The 18251-nt window shown below is 40.0% G+C and overlaps 1 protein-coding gene across 5 annotated transcripts in view; it reads right to left on the reverse strand.

Annotated features, from left to right (window-relative positions):
* LOC121673551 (AT-rich interactive domain-containing protein 1B-like) overlaps positions 1 to 13190 on the reverse strand; it is a 206726-nt gene extending 193536 nt beyond the window's left edge. For all 5 annotated transcript variants that reach the window (XM_042046919.1, XM_042046920.1, XM_042046918.1 and 2 more), the window contains exon 1: positions 13082 to 13190. In XM_042046919.1, the coding sequence (XP_041902853.1) occupies positions 13082 to 13189 (108 nt within the window). In that variant the 5' untranslated portion in view covers position 13190. The remainder of the gene's footprint in view (positions 1 to 13081) is intronic.
* Between the last annotated feature and the right edge of the window lie 5061 nt (positions 13191 to 18251).

The following is an 18251-nucleotide window of genomic DNA, read 5'->3' on the forward strand; positions in this document are numbered from 1 at the left end:
GTCAAGAAGGGCATTTCTGTGCATTCCGGCAGGAGCATTCATTGCTTCTACACTGTCGAAGGTTGCAGAGGCAAATACCAACATCATCCCAAAACCCACAGTTTTACCTGGGGGCGGGGAAAAGGCAGGATTAGGGAACGGGGGCCAATGGGGAAGCTCTGGGGGAGTGACGAGGGGTAGAGGCCAACAGCCAACCGGGGAATCCAAACTGGGATAGATTAACAGAACAGAACAAGCATGCTGGGAGAAGCCTTTCTGGTCACCCTAACATAAAGTGGTTCTTGTGGTACTAGGGAGTTGTCTTACTGAAAACTCTCTGTCCCTTGCAATGCATGTTCACCGGCCACCACAGTTCTGGATTTTTTGTTCCTCAGTCCTTCAACCATGAGGTGCATCTCTTTCTGAAGGCTGCCAACAAAAATACTACATGTAAAGAGTATGGGGCGCAGACACTACAGGCAGAAGAGAAGATGGGCACACAAATGAAAAGGCAATCCCAAAGTATTTCCTCAACTGAAACCCTCCACAATAATATCAAGGCTCATGTGTGCTGACTTCAGCATCTGTTTCAATTAAATTAAAAGAACAGACCAATCTGCATTGCTTTTTAGAGCACTTCAAAAAAGCAGAATTGTTGAAAAAAAAAATTAAAATAATAATAAAAAGGAAGCTTTTTTCTCGTTTTTAACACATTAAATGGGAGCAACCAAGTCTGCTGGAGGCTTGGCTCCAAGTTTTTGAAGACAAGATCAAGGAGAGAAAGGGTTAAGTCCTGAAAAATAAAAGAGCAGCAGAGCAAATCTGACTACATGTTTGAAAGGGCCTATAAAACGTTACAAGCAAAACAGGAAAGCTTGTGTTAATAATGCATAAACCAAAGGAGGGGGGAAAAAGCTACCCATTTAATGGAATAATGCTTTTATCCCCGCAGTTAAAACGAAATAAACCATGACTATTAATCTGCTACGGCCATGTAAAAGCGCAGTTTTTAAACATTTTCTAAGAGGGGACAGCTCAGTGAGCGCTCCGGCGAGCGGGGCCTTCGCAGGGCCGCGCTCGGCGCTGAACACCAGGCTGGGCTCGGCGGAGGCCATTACCCGCCCGTCGCCATGGCGACGCTAACAGAGCGCCCGGCTTCAAAGACAAAGCCGTAATTTCAGACGCGCAGCAGCCAGAGGGAGCGGGGAGAGCTCCCTGCCACCTCACCAGCCATTACACAAATGCCCTGGACGGTGCCGAGGCGGCCTGAACGCCGCCCGGCCGCAGGAGAGACAACCCGAGCCTGCTACACCGACACGCTTTCGGGTTTATGGTGTCATTCCAACCACCAGAACAACAAAAGTCGTTTTCACTCTTTCATCTTGCGTGAAAAGAGTGGGGATACTTGTGAGATCATCAGTTCTGAGGAAAAAACCCTCAGCGGGAAGGAGAACGCTCACTTTTAAGTTTTGCCACTGTGTGGATAATGGCAATAAAGAGTAATGGTAGTGTAGAAATAACAGACATTAACTCAGCTTACACACTGTTGTCTCATCAATGTGCTGTTATTAAACGTGACAAAAATGTCCACTTGGAAATCAATGTGTAAAGCTGGCCTTGTAGCCTAGCAATAGTTCACTGTGCTGCCTGGGAAGCCACGGATCCAAGCTCGAATGCACTTTTTAAAATCTGCTGTACCGAGTCTCCAGGAGGAAATGCAGTTCTTCTCTGAGATGCCATGTTCCCCACTGCATCACAGCCATGTGCTGAAACCAAGATAAAAGTAATGTACTCCCTTTTGGTTTACTGAAGTTGGGTAACCTTGCAAACCCCTTGAAGAGGAGACAGAAGAGATGGAGAAAAGCCACATCCTTGAACAACCCAAAACTTTGAAGTATATTTTTTTATGTTAACACATACAGAGAGATGTGTATAATCAAAATGGTATCACATGCATAACTTGGTTATTACCTACTCTAAAGGAAACCTAACCCTGTTCTGCAGAAATAGGAACACCTTGCTTCCCTCTCAGTACAAAAGTACGGTGAGGTTTTGTACCCTTCCCAGCTGAGAGAGCCCAGAATTGTCCAGAGACACTTCTGATATTAAACCCCAAATACAGCAGCACAAAGCACCCTGGTTAGCCAGCAAACACACCACACCACTCCTGCACACACTTCAGTCTAGGATAACATGTCAGCCCGTGAGCTGACTGGGTGAGCAGCAGAACATGCCACCACACCCTGTCCCTGATCCATGTTCTCCCAGTCCAAGGCACAGCGTGGGCAGCACTTGCGGTTAGGTTTTGCCACTCTGGTAAGGCTTGGAGGTATGTATTGCTTACAAGCTTGAGCTGGATCCTGTGTGTGACCCTGGACCAATAACCCCAGACTGAACTTGGAGAAGCATAAGCTGCCTGATCTGCATGTGTTTAATCATGAATCTCTCAGTTCTGCGGGATAAAAAATTCAGCTTTTGACAAACCTGAGCCTGCGTTATTCAAAATAAGCACACAGAAACAGAGTGTGCGAGAAATTCAAATATACATAGATGGGTATACAGAATGTTTAAGATTGAGGGGCAAAAGTAGTAATTCTAAAAAGAAAGAATAAAGGAGGAGGTTGGGAGTTTTTTTGTTTCAATCTTGTTTTAAATAAACATTTTTTTAAAAAACCCTTTGCATCATAGCTGATCACATACTTTGTTTCCAAATTTCATCTTTAATGGATATGGGTGGCAGAGAAAAAATGTGTCAGACTGTAAGTCCTTTAATTACTTTTAAATTCTGGAGTTTCACTGCATGCTGTAAGTGAAGATAGTCCTTAGTTGGCGTGGCTAGCTGACTACTGCCCTCTGACCACATCTCAATGGAAATGGAGGTCAAGTGATCAAAATTCACACAGGAGGGAAAGTTTGTTTTCCTGGCAAAAATAAGGTAAAGAATTTACAGGACTGACTTCAGTCTGACCTATATTACTCTGAATATAGGCATTAAAAAGCAAGCACTAGAAATCACTGGTTTTAACCAGCAAAAATTAAAGAGCTAAAGTGTTTTTAAGTATATGCAAGTACACACATGGGTGCATTTCTCGGCATTTCACAGGATTTGATATGTGACCTCTGGTTCTTTGCAAAGGAGGAAGGCAACTCTGTAGGTAGCCCAAACGGCCCCTCTCACACCAAGCTGTGGTCTCAGCGCTAAAATGACTTTCTGGCCAGAAGCAGGCCAAGGCTTCCACAGCCAAACAAATCCCTGTATTTCATCATAAGTCAGAATAGGAACAAAAATGCTGTTACTGTGATTTCCAGTGGGGCAAAATGTCTAACAAGCCATGCAGGAAGACTCAGCAGTCATTTGAAAACATTGATGTGTATATGCAGTCTTCCTAAGTCTTCTTTAAAGGTACAAGCAAAACAAAGGAAAGTAATGAAGACTGAGAGAAAATGGATTATGACAGAATCCAAATGAAGCTATGAGATGTTACTTATTAAAAAAAAAAGCCAGCCCCCGCCAAACAACAACAACAAAACCCACTGATTTTAAGATTTTCCAGCCTTGTTTCAGTGAATTCTGAAGAGTTGTGCTGAAAATTGAACTGAATTTTACTTTTTTCCTACTTTCATGTAGGCATGATAATAACAATACAATAAAAAACAAGATGGAAAAAAACAGGTTTCTACGAAGCTCTCATTAAGCCATATGATTAAAATCTTGACATGAACTCTAAGTTAAAATAAATGAAAGAGATAATCTGGAGTTTTTCTTCCATCTCCACTCTCCAGTGGAGTATCATATGAAAAACTGCTAAGGCCTTCAGTTTCAAATCTAAACCCAAAAGATAACTGTTTGTATTAAGTTTTATCCCACGCAGTATTGGATAAGTTCACTAGAGTCAATGTCTGTACTTAATCCATACACCATTTTATCTACCTACTTAAATCTTATTTTGATTGTAACAATTGAGTTTAAAAATCTCAGACCACTTCCAGTTTCTTTATTTCCATACTTTTCAAAAGCAAGAACTAGCTATTGTATAATTTGCAGTTTAAGAAACAAAAATAGTAATATTTTAGATCTCTTTCATTACTTTTTGTGCAAAATGCATTGGGAAATTTTACTAGCTACGATACTGTAAATGTACATGTGAATCTACACCTTATTCTATAGTATGAAACAAGCTTTGTCCTCTACACTAAGTCCACTACTGTGTATTCAGCAAACCTCACTAAAGCTTACTGATGCATAATGTATTACTACATGCAAACATAAACAAAGACGCTCATGTATGCTTATCTTTACATTACTTCCCAAAATGATAACTTCAGTCAGAAGGTGGAAGATAAACTATTCAGTGAATCTCTGCCTTCAAGAGAAAAAACCAGAACAAAACCACCAAACCCAACACCACACATCTATACAAATTCATGCAGTTTAACTATAATGTAAAACAAATGATCCAGGATGGCATATTTCCCTATCCTAATGCAATTATTCAAATGTGCCTCAAAATTCAGGTCCTAATTCTTATTTAACACAGTAAGTCTCACAACAAGGTTAAGATGATTAAAAGGGTCATCTGCAACTGTATGCATGGAAGGAAAGAGATCAAAGGCTAAAGACTGGGAACTGAAAGTAGCCTTTTCCTGGCATTATCAGCTTTTCTATCTTAATTTCAACACTCTATGATGCTTCATCCTCCAAAATTACACTGCTGTTTCAAACAGGACCATCTTTACAAAGTCCTGTAGAAGCAGAACTGTGTTTGGAATTGAGTGGGAAACAATGGCACAGAATAATCTGCATGGCCTTAAAAGAAAACTGACGCAGCGGGTTAAAATGTAAATGCCTTCCAAAGACAAATGCAGACGCCCCTTCTGCTTGTGTGTGTCTGTGTGTATTTATGTTTTTAAAGGTAAATTGATAATGGAAACTTATCTACATGAAACACACTTCAGAAGCATTTCTCACATATAGCACAATATAGCACAGATTGTATAAGAAGTCACCACATATCACTGTCTTCAAGAGAAGATTCATAGTGAATCTGAGATGTATGGCTCCAGCAAAGAAAGGAAGGTTTCAGAGGCTTAAGTAGTACAAGATATTAGGTTTAAAGAAAACACATTTAAAGAACATTTAAAAACCTGTTTCAAACCTCAAAAAAACCCCAACAAACAACCAACAACAAAAGAACACTACTGAAACGTGAATGGTCTCACAGTACAGGATTGAATTTATCGTGATTCCAACACAGTACTATGAAACAAAGAGTACATTACAAACACTTCCCATTTGCACTGTGATGGCACCTAGAATCCCCAGCAATTATGGACATACCATAAACAATCAGACAAAGTACTGTGAAACCTGGCCTAATCTTAACACTATTGACCGTGACTGCACAAACATCTGCTCACACAGAAACAGCAGCTGTCCAGGACCACTTAGGAGTCAGTGTCACATCAAAGACTAGTAACGTTTTTTTTTTTAAACATGAAAGCAGGAACAATAGCACCAGAAACCAACATGTTCCCAGCAAACAGGAATGGAAGGAGGAAGAAAAAGAAAATGCATCTACTGCTAGGCTTCAGATGTTGCTGGTCAGAGTGAGTTACCGTGTTTAGCCAAGGTTATGAAGCTGAGGTCATACTTCACAACGGTTGGACAAGCAAAGGAGTTATTTGAAAAAAAAAATCCAATCTTACAAGAAGACTTGTGGTAAAAATAAAGAAAAAACATTTACAGTGTCTCAGGTACTTCCTGAAATGGTATTCAAGTGAGTAATACTCCTTTGTCTTACTTTCCGCGTTGTAATCCCAATGTTCACACAGGCATGAACAAAGACATGCACCAGTGACTACATTAAGCTTTGGAATTGATAGTATGCTATGAACTCAAAATTTACAAACAACCAAGCAGGTAAGACATGTGTGTTTTTATACACTATACATGTGTGTACACACATTATGTAAAATGTTCAAACAATAAAAATTGATCTACAAATTAAAGAAATTCCTACCACTTTAGAGACAGATTCCCAAATGCAGAATCTAAGGCACTGACTTGGAAATTCAGGCAGATTAAAAGGACAGCTAGTGCAGTTACTGCCCCTGCAGCAGGTACATCTGAGCCATGCATGCAGAGGCACCTGTGCTACTACAGTTTATGGCCTTGCATATTAAAGTAACCTTGGGAGCTTTTAGCTTGCCTCTCATTCCAAGCTGCAAGATTTGGTGGTTCAGGGGCTACCACAAGTGCACTTCAGTCACCCTAGCTAGGAGGGCAGCAGCCTCTTTGGAAAGGATCAATATGAGGCAGGGGGTGGTAAGCAAATAAAAAATAAAATACTTCGAGCACCCAAATTAAATCTAATTTCTTTAATTTCTGAATCAACACCAATACTGTTCTAGTATTTGGAGGTATATAATGCAACTCCTGATGGCTTCAAAAAACAGTGCAGGAAAAAAGCTACTGATACTTTACTATTCCACTTAGAACAACATTGGCCTATTTAACTACAAGTTTTTGCAACCTTAACCACTACTGGGATCTATAATCCCTTAGCAGCTTTCCCATATAAATTTCAAGAGGTCAGACTAAGTATTTATTCTTGCATTTGTAAATTTTCTTGGATCATAAATTAGCCATTTTGTTATTACAAGGGTGTTGTAAACATTGTAAATGTAAAGTATTTTGAATGCTGAGAAGGTGATGAATAGCCAAGTATTTTTTACAATACTTAGTGAAATTACTTTTTATACTTCAATAACAACCTAAAACTGTTCTTTTAAATAAATATGATCAGTCTGTCAAGCAAAACCAAGTAATTCTGTGAAGTACAAAACACAAATTAATAACAACAGGTCCTTCTCTTCAGACTATAAATAATAGTAGTAAGAATACCTAATTCGAGCATCTGTAATTTTGCTTTCAGTGTTTCAGATTAACCCTACATGGACAACACATTCCCAGGGCTACTCTGCACAACTTTAATTGTACTTTTCCCCCAAAATGGGACTTAATGTACAAGTCGACTCTAAGACAATGAATTACTCTGACCACCCTACCTGAAGTCCTGGTTTAACTGAAGTTAAATGTAAAATGTGGGCTAGGATGTGGGCACACAAAGTTCCCTCCCCTGGTAACATCACCAATGTCAGTGGTGCTGCAGTGGCTCACACTGGTTTTGACCCACTATTCTGACTGACACAGATGGGAGGTCACATACAGAATCTGGATGTGCACCTGCAGCAACTACAGAGCATGTTTTGCACCTCAGAAACACACAGAAATACGTATACTTGATATCTCTATACACATGTGTTGTATGAAACTGGTTCTAGCTACAGGTTTATTACAAAGAATGTTAAGGAGAAAAAAAAAAACAAACCCAACCTAGCAACTGCACTTGATCCAGAATTAAAATAACTTGGAAAAAATAGCAACTTCTTCCAACTCTGCACGTAATGGCTAAGAAAAACCTTTGAGATAGCTTAGTCACTTCTTTGCAACTTGAAGCTTTTTTCCTTTTATTCCAGGCTTAAACAAAGTTCAGTGGGGCATCAAACTGCCTCAGTTTTAAATTACAGTCTGTACTTTAAAACAGAATGCATGCACCACATGTTCCTGAAGCTAGAGGGTGGGAGTGTTATTCACTGAAAATTGAAGGCTTGTTGAGTCAATAATCTTCTTTCACAGAGTAACAATTTTCAGCTTGAAAATTTCTTGACCCAAACAAAGGAAAACAAGATCATTCAGTTATTTTACAATGTTGCATAAAAGAAAAAGGAAAAGTGGGAAAGAGGCACACCAGTTTTATCCTACGTGATGTACAAACAGTGGAGAATTTAATTCACAAGTATTACATACTCACATTTCTTTCTTGTTCACGGTTTGCCATACTCCCAAACAGATATTTTCAGGCAGAGACATGAACAAATTCAGGACAGATTTTGCTATCATGTACTACGGACATCTATCAGCTGACAATAGCATTTGCCTCTCAAGAATTAGAAAGAATCCATTTCTAGAATTTGTTTCATCTTCTTTCTCAAATCATAACCAATACTCTGTATTTTTAAAATAGCAGTTAGATCAAACTTTGTAATTTGCTTACCTGCAAAGAGTTCAACAAAGACTACAAAAAAAGAGGGTCACTGCTCTATGTTTCCTTTAATACTGGTTTGTTCTTACAAGAAGGGCTACAGTGGTAATTAATATTTACATTATGGTAGTGCCCACAACCCTGATCATGATTAGGGCTTACTGGACTAAGCTGTATATAAATGTCACCAGAGTGCCTTGTCCCAGTAGTTTAATCTCTGAGAAAAGAAGAGTTACCTCCAGCTCTTAATCACAGATGCTCAAGTAATGCTGGGAAGTGTTTTCCTGGTCTATTAAGACTTCAGCCATTAAAGGCATTTGTTCAGGATGTGCTGTTGCTTGAGATGACTTTCCAAGCTACTTCATATTCTAGAAGTGGGACAGAGAATGTGGATTCCCAAACCATCCCATGTATTTTCCTCAGAGCCTACACCTATTGAGATCTATCTGAAATGATGCTGTTCAATGAGCCAAGTATGTCTAGTTTTGGATTTAGTTCACTACTAATTCCCAACAGAGGTCCCCTGAAATCTAATTTAGTAGCTGCCTTCTACAACAAAAAAGGTGTGTCAACCAGAGGAAAAACTGTCCAGCATGCTAAACATCTTTCAGAGGCTCATTAAAATGAGGTAGAACAGAACTGTGAAGCAGTTAATAAAATCAGGAAGGGATTGCTGATGTGCTGTTTTCCTCAGTACCAAGCATAATGAAACAAGACAACTGACATCTTAAAAAAGTTTATCTGTTCAAGCAACAGTATGTATTATTTTGAGCTCTGAAGATCATACAACTGCAGACGTGTAGAATCACAACCAGCCTTGTCAGGTCACAGCACTGTGCAAGATACAAGTGGCATTCTACCTCCACTGCTGGCTACTATTTTGTTTTGCATAGGAATTGCTCTGCCTCAGTGAAAAGACCCAGTGAGTAACTGATGTCACAGAATGAATCCATAAACTCTGAATTCTGAACAACCTAGCAGAATAGTGATCCCCTCAATCCCAGATACAATCTTCCCTTTTCATCACTGCATGACCTCCAGAAAGCACAAGATAAACCTAAGTTATAACACTAAAGCCACAATTTCCCTACAGTTTACACAGATGGAGGTGAGGACCAACACAACCCCACCTTGTCCACAGCCTCCACCCACGCATGCTCATGCCTCTGCACTTGCACTCATGGGCTTGCATTAAACAGTGTAGGGATGGCAACCGGCAGAAAACTCACCTTACAAAAAGAAGTGAACTGTCTTCTGTCTGTCTGTGGTTCTGTGACTGCTGCAGGGCCTGACTGTGAACACTGTAATCTGCTGTGCCCCCATGTCTCAGCTGACAGGATGACAGCATCTTAAACCCTTCCAGCAAGATCATATGGTCCATTGGGATGTGGCTAAAATCAAAGCTGCTGTGGTCCCCACTGTCTGTCCCCTTTCCCATCACAGCTACTGATTCCTATCTCCTCTTCCTAGGTGCCACTGATGCCCACGCAGTTACCCAGTGATTCAGTCACAAACTAACCCAGAAACAGAGAGAGATTATTTTTTATCCGGTTCAGTTCCCCAGGTCAAATCCACTGGCCAGTCCCAGGAGCAACAGTGGAGGAGACGGGATGGCACAGACAACATGCAGTGGGGCACACAGCAGGACTGCAGCTGCCCTGGCTTACAACAGCTCAAGATGCCACAGAGCTTTACCTGTAGGTTGCAACAACAAAGCCTTAGCAGAAACCTGTCTTTCAAAAGCTTGGCAACCGTGGGCCCTTTGGCCTCATAGCTCAAACAAGCACACCTGACACTGGGCAAAAAAGGGCGTTATTAAAACAAAGTAACAGCAAAACCAGCAGCACCTATCTGAAATTACTTTAATACTCATGGCAACTAAAAATCATTTAATTAATGTTTTCTGCTCCTCATTCTATCAACACAATCCAACATGAACATTTACAAATGCACTTACTAAAGACAAAATAAAGGATTAGTCTTCATACACACACACACAGAGCCTACTGCTGACACAAGCTCCTTTACTGCAACAACGAATCTGCAGATCCTGTGGAAGCCTTTTCCTGTAAGTCTGCTCCAGCTTTCTCACAATAGCAAAAATGTGTATTTTGCTATTATCCCTTAAGTCTTGATAAATATGTTCTGTAGTAGCTGTTCTCCAGACAATTTCATTCAGGCCTCTCCCCCTTTATTCCTCCACTCTAATAAGGAACAGTTTCTGTTTATGACTTCCTTTCCTTCACAGAGTACCTAACTCCCATGTTTTCTCAAAGGCTTGAGATTTCCTTCTAATTGTGACCCCAACAAAAGTGCTTGGAGCACTATTCTGTACAACTTTTCAGTTGGGCTCTCAGTGACTCCACATGGTCAGAGACCCACAGGTCAAACCCTCCAGATATCAGAGCAGTTAGGAGAAGGAAAGCAAGCATTGTATAGAATCTGACAGGCCATTAGAAGTAGCTAATAAAGCCATATTTTGTTTGTAGCCATTTGTTACCAACCCACATTACAAATTTGTCTGCTTTGAACTTTATGGGAACATTCATGCCAGGACTTTTATATACAATGTGTGAAGGAAACGGAACAACTATTGAGCTGTTTAGCTGCGCTTACTGTGACACAAACCTGCTGAAAAAACTCCCCCAAAGGGTGACACAAGCCAGCATTCAGTGCTGCAGAAAGTGGCCAGCTCCTCTTCGAATCCATCAAAGGGAAATTCTTTTCTCAAAGCCACATCAGAGAAAACCATTCACCATTTAGTATTACATCTCTTTTGTTGTTTTTCGACACTTGTATAAGCTTGCTGTATAGCTGCTGTGATTTTACACAATGCCCTTAAGAAATAAAAACATAACGGGCAAATTGTATAAATACCAGAATACCATGAAACAAGACATAACTAAATTTTATTAAAAGCCTAACACCACTGCTATAATTTCAAGCTTCACTGTACAGAGACAACTTACTGACTACTACCCTGAAGAACCACATTACCCTGAAAACAAGCTTAAGAAGCCATATTTAGTATACCAAAATGAAGCGAACTAGGAATACTGAGCAAGAAACAGTGATCAAGGGTTTTCATAAGCAGTCTAAAACAGAATACAGAACTCTCCTGCTTCAGGGAAAAACCACCATGTTAAACCATTACCCTAAATAGACATATTAAAGCTTTTAATGTATGCATCATCAAAAAACCCCTTGTTGCTACATACAAAGAATTGCAGTTGTTTTTCAATTTGAGAAACAAAACAAAAAAACCTCTCACGCCAACACCAAAAAACAGAATTACAGTATCCTCTATATGAAAACAGCAGTGTTTTTGAGTATATGAAGTGCTCTCAGGTTATGCATCAAAGCTTTTCAGTAATTAGGTGTCTCAGTAACAGCATTTGGGACCAACTTAGAGTTTAAGCTCTGTGGCCAAAATGGTTAACATTCACTGTTAATACGACCAGCTTGCTCATACCTAGAATAATTATGAGCTACTAAATATACCAAACACTCAGGCACACAGATAATACCCAATACTCTGCTTAAAGATCATGATGCTGGAGATAGGACAGAGCATGGATTAAAAGTAGGACAACTGTTTAAGAAAAAACATAGGCAAATTAGCAGAACATTAGCTGATAAATAACTTTACTTCTCTCAACCCTAATAAACAGTGTTCACGAAAAACTGGGAGATAAAAAGTCTTTTGTAGTATCTCTGCTTTTTAAACTAGGTAGTTGTTGCCAAAACAGTTAAATGTCCACAGGGGCTACTATTTTTAAGGTAACTGCCAGCATCCATTTTTGAGAACTGTTCAGACAAATTAGTCTGTTTAAAAAAGGGTTCCTGAAAAACTGTCAAATTAATACTAGGTTCAAAGCAAATGGATATCTTTTCTCATACCAGTTTCCATAGCTTCTCCTGAGACTTGCATGTCTCAAATGTCATGTAAAGAATTTGTAGCACATATACTCTCCTAGGTGCCAAAGACATAATTTTAAAATTCTGTGAAGATGTTTATTGCCCTATTTTTAGGGATTTACAATTGTGCCATGTGCCAGAGGTAATATATACAACACACCACCAGATTTCACAAATACATGCAATATCTTGATACAGTAAACTTTCAGAGAGATCCCTCTGCCGACTGCAAATGAATACATACCCAGTGAACTGCAGGAAATATCCTACATGTTTCTGATACATTATTCCAAGCCAGAGGTCACATAGTTTATGAAGTTTCCATCATTTAAACTGAACATATTCTAGTTGGTTTAAATTCATGCTGGTTTATACCAACAAACAAGAAAATCTCCAAACCACAAGGGGCACACAGAGACAAGGCTAAGTACTTTGTCCATTACAAGACCTTCAAAAATGCAAGCAGCTGCAATGTCTTCACAAAGTATATTAATTTGTGCTTTTTCCCCCACAGCAGAATGCACAGAGCTCAGAAAAGCTGATAAATATTAGTCCAAAATAATATCCTAACCAAAAAATCAACCTAGCCCAAGTACTGCTGTCATTCCTGCTTCTACGCTTGTGTACTAATACATAGCAGCAGAATTAACATGTCAAACTCATTACTGATGATCAGGGTTCGGAACACACGACTCCTGGTGACAGTATTCTAAACCAGAATCTACTGAAAACATTTCAAAAACGACACAGAAAAAAGCCTCCTCCTCACAAGACTGGTTTGTGCAAGTATGAAATTCCTAAAGTTAAAAAAAATCTATCACTTTCCTGTATGCAAATACACGTGTGCAGAAGCACAGACCATGCATGTGCATAAATAGTGCTGTTCTGAACCAGAACAAGCCTAAGCAAAGTCCACTCATATACAAGCTATCTGTTCCCCTATTTTTAAAAACAATTTTTCATCAACCTTGTTTAATGTTTGTTCTTTCACTATTTCTCATCTGCTCATCCCAGATGCAATAAAGTCGTATGTAAAGCGCTTTCATTTTAAAATACTGAAACAAACATTATTTTCTTACTGGTAAGCTCGATGGTCTTTCTTGCTGGATTAGATTCAAGTCTTCATGGTTAGGCTTTCCTGGGGCCATAGGGGGTTGAGATCTGGTTCCATAGCCTTCCTGAGACATGTCCTGCAACAACAGTTGTAAAAGAATTATTAACCTGACTCAGTAATTTTAATTAAATCTGCATCACAGAAGGGTGAAAATACAACAGCTGAGTGCTGATGGTTTTTTTGATCAGAAGTTTTTGCTAGTTAAACCTTTCTTATACAAGTATCAAGCCCACACAGGTACTACTATGACAAGTGATGTCTGTAAAGAAAACCTGGGAGCTGAGATGCATGCCAACAACCAGCAGAGAATCGTACCACTGGAACATGGGAAAACACACAAAACCAAACCTCTTAAATAAACAACCCCATTTTACTGTAAAAGAGTAAGGAGTAAGCACAAACATTCATCCTACTCTAAGATGTATTCTCAAGAGTTTTGATAAAGTACTGAGCCAGGTGGAAGACTGGACTTGAAAAGAGGACTGCAATCACAATGTGTAATCACACTCCTGTAACAACCCTAGATTCACCATCAGTACTACTGGCGCAAATTTCAAACCCTGGCCATCAGGTCATAGCACACGGCACAGTCGCTGCATCTGCTGGAGGCACGTTCTGCCTGAAGGGTTAGAGGGCACATGTATTTGATCAAGAGTAGATCCAAAGCTTGTACCAGTAACCTGGGGATTTTTCTCCCTACACAAGCCCAAGCAGCTGTAGTTAATGGCCCAACACAACACCCACCATGCCCGGGTGAGGGGAGCAATGAAACAACCTCCTGTCCTGCAGCCCATCCCCCACCCCCTGAGCACAAGCTCACTTCACACGCAGAGATACTTGCCCATTGCAAAGCCTTAAATTCAGGTGTCATTTTAGCTTCTATAGCAGCTTCTACACCAACTTCTTTAGGGAAAACAACAGAAAGCTCAATACTGACTTCAGCATGTATAACTGGCAGGGAAAGTTGAAGAACCAGTTCCTGCTAGAAAAGATATCTCACCTTTTTCTTCGTTTTTAAATGGTTTAACTCTCCTCTCCCCTTCCCCAGTTTGCTACCAGTTCAGTTTGCTTCAGCCACCCTCAGGCTTTCGATTTTGTGGCATACCTAAAGCAGGCGGGAGCCGCAAGGCACAGAGGGACAGGGCAACTGCCTTCCGCCCCACCCCACCAACACCTTGCTGCTGCCTGTGCAGGGCTGCTCAGGCAGCCCGGTGCCCACAGCCACAGCTGTGGCTCATGCACAGACTCCAGAAGGCAGCTGGTTGGCAGAGCAGGAAAGCTTTCTGTCTCCAGTTTTAGCCCCGCTTCTGACAGAGGGAAATTTGTTAACAACTGTACCACTTCCATTCAGCCCTTTCCACCCATTTGGACTCTCACAAATTATTTTAAGGGATGCAGAAAATTCAATGGGGCTAATTAAACAAACCCAAGCAAACCTGATACAATATAAAGCCAGCAATAAATGATCCTATCCCTAAGCCTGTGCCAAGTAAAATCAAGAAACACTTAAAAGGCCAGCACTTCAATGTGGTTACCAGCAGAGGGTAACAATTAAGCTTAAGGGTGACAAAGGCTGATGGCTGAATGATTATTATCCCCTGTGACCCCCCGCACTCCCTCCCGCCCAGATTTCCACTTGTCACACAGCTCTCCTGCTGTGCACACCAGCAGGTTCCTGTGGATTAACAGTGAGGTTTAAAATCAACAAATGGCACAAGGCCTCCATTCAGCAGCCTTCACCCCAGTACAAAGGAGTAGAAAGGTGCAGGACAGCTTCACAATAGGCAAACAAATGAGCAAACCTCTGCTTTCCTCTTTATTTAAAAATGCGCACGCACACACACACACACCACGCTCACGCACGCTAGGGCTGTCACTACACAGGCATTCGCAATAAACCCAGCAACCCCAGAGTTCAACTTCCAATTCAGCGTTCAATGCTGTTCTTTCTAATTCTTAAAAAATTACACCAAATAAAAACCACTTGTCAAAACAACAACAACAAAAACCATACAGTTATACCAAGAGTGGTGAAAAAGGATAAACGTTTAGGAGATGTCATTGTAGAAACACAATTGTTCCTTTTTCCAAACAGACACTCCAGGATTTTGCTGGGAAGGAAAACATGTTTTATATTTTGAAAAATCAAGAGCCATTACTTCCTTACAAAGTACCAAGCATGGGTTTTCCCACATGTTTGCAAGATTTTAACCTTGCTTCCTACTGAAATTTGCAGGGAGACCAGAGCAAGAGAGAGAAGAGACAGCATGCTTTCTCACGAGAAATACTGCAGGTTGAATGGAATTTACTTTTACCTGGGTATTTGAACACTATGTATGAAATGTCTTTCCACACACTGAAGAGCACAGTAAAAACCCACAACACCCTTTGTCTTTTTAAATGCATCATTTTCATAGAGCTTTCCTTTCTTTCTGTAGAAAAATCCAGTCAATTTGCTCAGTTCTAGATGAGGTTTCAAAACACATAGACATTTGGTTTGTTAATGATGCAGGCACCTGTGCACTCCAAATGGGACTGAGATTACAAACTCTTTCTTACACTCTCTGTAAAGCCATGTAGATATTTGGATCACTAGAAACTTGGAAAGCAGCTCTTGAGAAGTAAAGAATCAGTTTGCTCTCAGTAAGCTGCAGGCATGGGAAATCTCCCAGATGAAATATGCATGGGACTGTGTGTATAATTTTATCTGTTTATGCATATGTATTGTCCAATAAAAACAGTCCATTTATATCCTAAACATATTGATTAAATAATAGCATATTTCACTAAGAGGTTGGCTTCATAACCAAAGTAGTGCTTAGTATCATTTTCACTGAAAAACAGAACAGAGAAAATCTCTACTGCCTTTCTTCAGTTCTGCATTTGGAAATTTTGCTAACATACAGCATATTACAGAATAGCTACAACAGATTTTGAGAGATAAATAAGAAGTAAGGACAGAAGTATTAGGGTAAATTGTCTGTCACGGAGGAAATGCATGGAATTGGCAATTCTTGCAGCTTTGAAAGGTCATTTTTCTTCCTAGCATCTAGGAATGGATTTATCGGGGACTGAACAGAGGGAACATATGGGAAGAGGAAAATGTTACCACGTGTTGTGCTACAGTCATGGCTGAGGAATTCCCCACTGATACTGGGGCTCAATCTTCTTCTGGGATTCCCAAGGTTTTTTTTTGACTCCCAGTATCTCATCCATTATTGACATCAGATTTCAAAGCAAAGCTTATGATTTTTTATGAATCACAGAAAATCCTTCCTACCATAGATGAGCATGTGTGTAAGACACAAATCCAGGCTTTTATAAACAGAAGGCTACAAGTTTCCACTCAGAACTTCCCAACTTGGCACAAACCCAATCATATCATAGCTGTTACAGCACAAACTGTCAACAAAGTTGTAAAATAACTAGTCAGGGTTTCCCCCATCAAATTTTAGAAAAGCACAAGGACAAATAATCAGCAAGTCATAAACATATACTCAAAATAGCTGAGATTTAGACTCTTTTAGACTTTTTGAAACACATTTATGATTAAAATAGGTAGACAAAAAAAGGACTAGACAGAGCCTAAAGCCTATGTATTGGGTAAGCTGTTCAGAAATTGATCCATTAACAGTTACTATATTTGGGAATTAATAATAATAACAACAACTAATTGCTTATCATCCACAGAGCCTGGACTAGTTATTCACCTCCTATTTATGTACACTTTCAGCTTTTTCCACAAATTGTGGTATATGGAGCTCAAGATTTGTGTAGTCTAAGCAGTAAGGGAGGAAATGGGGTATTTTCATCCCTCTTGTTCTCTGTTACTGTATTCATCATATAGACTTTCAAAGTCTCTAATTCTGGTGTGGGATTTCTCTACCACAGAGGTTTAAAGTGACAGAGTGAGCCTATGTACCGACCTGCAATAAAGTCAAAGGCTCCTTGTTCCTGCTTCCCACAATTCTTGCAGCTGGACACACATCCCTTAGCTTGTATTAGTGGTCTGTATTAGACCACTTTGTTAGACGGTGCAATTTAAAACTTGCCAGGTAAGCAACGCCTTCCCCCTCAGCTTTATGATGCTTTACTGAGTAGAGCTGGCCTTGGGAAGGGTTGGGTGAGCAAGAGAGGAAGGAAACTTCCCTTCTCTGGCAGCAGCCAGCCATGAGCCTGGCTCCACACTTGCAGGAGTCAATTACACTGCAACCACTTTGGAGCAGGCCACTGCCAGACAGCTTTTTCCCTTTTTCCTATGCAATGGTAATTAGTGTCATGCTTTCATTCTCTAGCTAGCCTAACACAAGCAAGCCTGGCCACATGGATGTCTTCTCTGAAAATCTGAATGAATATAGCGCCGAAAATGATTGAAACCATGTAGATGAAATGCACATTTGTTTTAAGTTTTGCTGAAGATGATTAGATCTAATTATTACATAGTTTAAATTATTTTTAATGGAAAATGAAAGCATAGTGAAAATATCAATGTTTGAGGGAAAACCACATTTAAAGGAGGGCTGGGTGAGAAATATCATTCAGGCTTCATCCACTTCTACTGCAGTGAGTTTCAGAGTGATAACATGACCACCCAGGAAGATAAGTACCATGATGGTTAAATAGAAAGAAAATAATTTATTGAAAATAATATGCTAGAATTCAATCTGAAAAAAACTCATTAAAAACTATTTTAGCCCATGTTCTTGATTCAGTGAGTTAATCTTAAGAAGACTTCAAGTGTGGGAGCAGCAAATTCTATAGCAGTGTGACAACAGCAAAACTGAAAGCAAATGTAATTTTTTTTTTTTTTTTTGCCTCAGACCACTTGAGAAAGGAAGTCAGGGCCCAGTAGAGCAGCCAAGAGAAGTGGACAGCCCTACAATACAAGATTATTTTACTCATCTCTGAAGGAATATTACTGAACAGAAAGAAGCCAAGCGATATGTTAGGGGCTATGCTAGAAGGACATGCCTTGTTACCACTCAACCAAGCATCTGTTAGTTTTGTGTAGATAAAGTTGTATCAACACATCTCCCCTGTTTTCACCTTCAGCACTAACAGGTTACAATAAAGCAAAAATGACTTACCAGAATGATGACATATCCCTAAGCAGCCAACTTCTAGCCCAACCCTAA

The sequence above is a fragment of the Corvus kubaryi genome, unplaced genomic scaffold (genome assembly GCF_017639235.1).
Source record: "Corvus kubaryi isolate FWS band 111438036 unplaced genomic scaffold, C.kubaryi_AGA036_p1.0 65498, whole genome shotgun sequence".
NCBI classification, from domain to species: Eukaryota; Metazoa; Chordata; class Aves; order Passeriformes; family Corvidae; genus Corvus; species Corvus kubaryi.